The sequence below is a fragment of the Apaloderma vittatum genome, unplaced genomic scaffold (genome assembly GCF_000703405.1).
Source record: "Apaloderma vittatum isolate BGI_N311 unplaced genomic scaffold, ASM70340v1 scaffold33567, whole genome shotgun sequence".
NCBI lineage: Eukaryota > Metazoa > Chordata > Aves > Trogoniformes > Trogonidae > Apaloderma > Apaloderma vittatum.
The window spans coordinates 13,232-17,977 of NW_009726207.1; the positions used below are offsets into that span (position 1 = coordinate 13,232).

The window sequence follows — 4,746 nt, forward strand, 5'->3', positions numbered from 1 at the left end:
TGGTGGTGAGGGTACCCACCTGCCTGTGGGACAGCAGCGGTTGACTTTTGGGTCAGGCTGAGACCCCACAAACTCATTTCACTCAGGGCTGTGCTGCAGGGGACTGCATGGGGCCCATGCTGAGGCCCAGCTAGAGGTGGGAGGTAGCAGGGACAGTTGGTGACCACCCAGTGGGTCTCCTCCAGTCCTTGTGGCCATGGTGTGGGTCTGTGGGAAGTAAGCAGGAGCATCAGCACTGCCTCAGCCCCCCAGCATCTATCAGCCACAAGATTCATGGGCTGTTCTGCGGCTTCATTATCTCTCTCTCCAGAGCTAATTAACTCCCTCGCCATTGGGGCCAGGGCTAATTAAGCAAGTGCCTGGTGGTGTGGGGAGGAGGGAAGGAGCCTGATGCTTCCCTGCCAATGCTGCTTCTCATCCCTCTGTGTCTGGCTGCCCTGCTCCTGTCCCCTCCATCCCACACCTCCTCCTCCAAGTGGGTGGAATCCCCCCGGGGAGGGCAATTGGGTGTGCAAGTGCCTTTTGGAGGGGTGGGGAATTTTGGAGCAGGATAACAAAGAGAAAGGGGTCAGAGGGACAGCAAGGCAGGGACAGCATCTGTGGGGGCATTGGGAGCCAGGGGCACCCCTGGGGCACCCAGGGGTGCATATGCAGGGGACTGTGGCCCCCAGGCTGTGTGCCAAAGGTGTCAGTGAGCTGGGGGGCAGATTGATGCCTACGAGGTGAGCCTTAGTGAAAGGGACCATGTCCCACACACTGTCTATCAGGGCAATTTCAACATTTGTCAGTGCAGTGGAAAATTGGAGAGGCTGAAAATGGGTTGGGGACAGCCACACTGTGGGGGGGCATCGCAGACCCCATGACATGGGACACTGGGCCTCAGTGGTACATGGGAGTGATGCTATCACCCCCATCAGACATGGGGTTCAGGCAGTGGGACACCTCATCCCCATGCTTCAACCTCTGTAGCATCAGAAAAGTGATGAGCCGAGACACAGAGGGACTCTTTCTGCATTTGCTGTCCATGGGTCCATAGGGCCTCCCTCATCTCTCTGCCACGCCAAAGGCCCTGCTGATAACATGGGCGCCATTAATCAATCAAGGAGCTAATTGCAGTGCTACAATGGCCACATCACCTCCCTTGGCTTTTGTGCAGCTCACACTGGCCAGGGCCAGGGCCATCAGTCTGCGGGGACGCAGACAGGTTCCTTTGTCAGTGGGATGGGCACCAGCCTCCCGTTCAGAGATTAATGGTGAGCTACTTTTGCTGGATGCCATGGCTGGGGAGAGGGGGAGAGAAAAGAAATCTGTGGGCCATCTTGAGGAGCTGAGACCTTGCAAACTCGTTGGCATGTTGTGGTGATGGAGACCCCTCAAATGGGGCCACCCTGAGGTGATGGGGCCGGCATCAGCAGCCCCCAGGCAGGGCTGGTGAGAGACTGCCTTCAGATATCGAGTCAATATCTCTGCCTTTTTCCCAAGAGAATAAACTCCTCTCCCCCTTCCCAAACAACACCGACATACACACACAAAAAAAAAAGTTAAATGAACTCAGTAAAGGAATAAAAAGAGCTCATTTTTCAGGCTTATGTGAAGAAGCTGAGCCAATATCAGGGCCATAAATTAGGGATGCTGGAGGATGGCGGTGAGTGACGGCTTCGTTTGAGGGGCAAAGCGCAGCTGTGACAGCCTCCCCAGGCCAAATGGATGGCTTTCCAATATCACCTGCTCCCTGCCACCCCGCAGGAGGAATAAATATGGAGTGGGGTAGGACAGGAACAAATGGGATGGGGTGGGATGCTTGTCTCTCCTCTGCTCTGCTGCAGCCCTCAGCCACTGCCTGGACCATTGCCCCAAGGTGCCATGGGGCAGAGCATGTCTGTGGGGCTAAGTGGGGATGCTGGGAAAGTGGAGAGGGGATTGTGGTTGTGGGGACCATTCTAGTCCATAGCTTACAGAGCCCTGGTGACCCCATGTCCTCTTACCGCATCGCCTTGTTGGAGGGGTGCTGCTGGGAGACCAGGAGTGAGGGTCTCTACTGAGGGCACTTGAAGGGGATTTGGAGTCAGTCTCCTGAGGTGGGGCACTGAAGCAGTCAAGGGGCTGCTAGAGGGAGTCTGGGGCAAGGAGTCTCTCTGTATCAGGCTGGAAGGGGAATTTTGAAGAGAGAAAACTTCACTATAGGGAGGTTACATGGTGAGACTCGCCAGAAGGGTTATGGACAGGGAGTTCCTTTATAAAGTTTGGGTGGGGTGTCTCTTTATGGGGCTCTGAAAAGGGCTTACAGAGAGAGTCCTCCTAGGATGCTCTGAGAGGTTTTGTGGGGAGATGCTCTACAGGTAACTCGAAGAGTTGTGGAGGAACAGCTCTCTCTAAGGGGCCCTTAGCCCATTCCACTGTGCTGAGACGAGAATGTACCCAGCCCCACCAACAGTTCCATCGATGGAGACCCTGTGCCAGCATACCAAGGTCTTTCCCACTCACAGGGCACAGGGCCGCCCTCCTCAGGAACAGAGGGTCCCCATGGGCTCGCTCCACACCTTTTTCTCTCTCCCATGTGCGGCTGGAAGGGACACCTGTGAATCGCATCCCTATCATGGCCAAGCAAGTGCTGGACCTGTACACACTGTACCGACTGGTGACGGACAAGGGCGGCCTGGTCGAAGTCATCAACAAGAAGATCTGGCGGGAGATCACCAAGGGCCTCAACCTACCTACCTCCATCACCAGCGCTGCCTTCACCCTCCGCACGCAGTGAGCGCCTGGTGGTGGTGGTGGGTGGGAGGCTCCTGCCCTGGGGCACCCACTGCAACCCATGTCCCAGAGCCCCGAGCGGGGACTGGCATGGGGTGTCCTGAAAGGGGATGCAGGGCTCTGTTTCTTCCCAGGTGCCATTCCCTTGGTCCCTGCTCAGAACTGGGTTGGTTGGGAGGTGGGTGATGCTGGATCTCATCTTGTCTCTCTCCTTGTGCAGATACATGAAGTATCTGTATCCCTACGAATGTGAGAAGCGGGCGCTCAGCTCTCCTGGGGAGCTCCAAGCTGCCATCGACAGCAACCGTCGGGAGGGACGGAGGCAGACTTTCGGCACAGCACTTTTCAACTATTCACCGGCCAGCACCCCAACCCTGCTGGGCACCCCTAGAATGCCTCTGCCAGCTCTTAGCATCACCACGCACAGCTGTGGCCAGCTCGCACAAGTACACACCGTGAAGAAAGGTGGGTGAGGAGCACATCTAACCTGCAGTGGGCATCTCTCCCAAGGGGTGGACTACTAATACTACTCTGGCAGCAGGGATGTTCCCTGTCTGCTCTTGCCCTTTTTGCTTGGGGGAAAAAAGGAACAATATTTTTCATTTAGACCCTCTCTGGAACTGAGATATCTTTATTTCTCCTGGCTTTGGAGAACAACCAAGCCCAGGTGCTGTTGGTGGTGCCTGCCCTGCCCCGTGGTGCTGGGATGCACGCAGCACCAGCTGGGGATGGTGAGATGAGGTGGGGCTGGGTGAACCTGCTGAGCTCTCCCGGTCATTGCAGAGGATGCTGTGCTGACGGCAGCAGTGCCAGGCCGCATTGCTAGCCAGCCACCACCTCGCAGCAGCCCAAGCAGCAGCCGCCTCGCAAGCAGCAGTGCTGGAGCAACTGCGGGAGAAGCTGGAGACAGGGGAGCCCCCGGAGAAGAAGGCAGCCCTAACAGCAGAGGAGCAGCAGCGGCTGGTGCAACACGCACTGCAGCACAACCTCCTGGCCGTGGCTTCCCAGTTCCCCATGAATGTCAAGATCTCCAACCGAGGTAGTGAGATGCAACACCTCAGTTTGGGTGACTCCATCCCTTGGCACCCCAGGAGGGAGCAGTAGCAGCTCGAGAGGAGCATGGCTCGAGAGGAGCCTGGCTCGAGAGGAGCCTGGAGAGGCTGAGTGCCCACTTCTGTCTCTCGGGCAGGTTCTTGTTTCTGTTTCTCTCAATGCTCATATTGGTATTTCCTTTCCCAGATGACAGACAGGAGACTGCATTGAACCTGTCCACCAACGGCATTAGCAGTATCAACATGTCAATAGAAATAAATGGAGTTGTCTACACAGGTAAATAGAAGGGCCGCTTGGCCCGTGTAATTGCGGCCGGGAAATCCAATAACTTATAGCCACTGCCTGGCCAGCAAGTCCTTCCTTCAATCTGATGTCTTTACTATAAAATCCATCGTAATGAAGTGGCAGGGCCTGGGGAGAGGGGGCAGAAAGAAGGAGGGGGTCAATGAGGATGGAAATTGGCCCCCAGCAGGGGCTAGCAATGAAGGAGCAAAGTGGGGGATGGATGGATGGACGGATGGACGAACTCAGCCTGAAAAATGCAAAAAGGCATGTGGGGTCATCTGCCACTGCAGGGTCCTGCAGGCAGGGCTTGGATTTGGGGTCTCCCCAATGCTGGTGTCTCCACAGGGTTTCTGGATGGGTGCAGGGGTTGTCTGGTTGCAGAGCATGGTGTTGGGTGCAGGGGAAGATGTTGGGGTGCTTTGCTGGAGCAGAGGCTTCCTCAGGGTGCTGACGTGCACCTGCCTGACTGAGCAGTTCACCCTGTGCCTCCTAGGTCCCCACTTGCTCTGCTGAAACACCCCCAATTAAAGTCAATGGCTTTTCCTCCAGGACTTAAATATTTAACAAGCTGGAAGGGTCAGGGCTAATCACCATGTGGGGCTGCCAGCTGAATCGTCCTGGGCCACCTCACGGGCTGCCCCACATGGGTGAGGA

The 4,746-nt window shown here is 56.3% G+C and overlaps 1 protein-coding gene across 1 annotated transcript in view; it reads left to right on the plus strand.

Annotated features, from left to right (window-relative positions):
- The window catches only part of LOC104276775 (AT-rich interactive domain-containing protein 3A-like), an 8,840-nt gene that overhangs the window by 3,825 nt on the left and 269 nt on the right, over positions 1-4,746 (plus strand). The window contains 5 exon segments of the mRNA XM_009873206.1: positions 2,571-2,754; positions 2,975-3,219; positions 3,538-3,574; positions 3,576-3,793; positions 3,994-4,083. Of these exon segments, the coding sequence (XP_009871508.1) occupies positions 2,571-2,754; positions 2,975-3,219; positions 3,538-3,574; positions 3,576-3,793; positions 3,994-4,083 (774 nt within the window).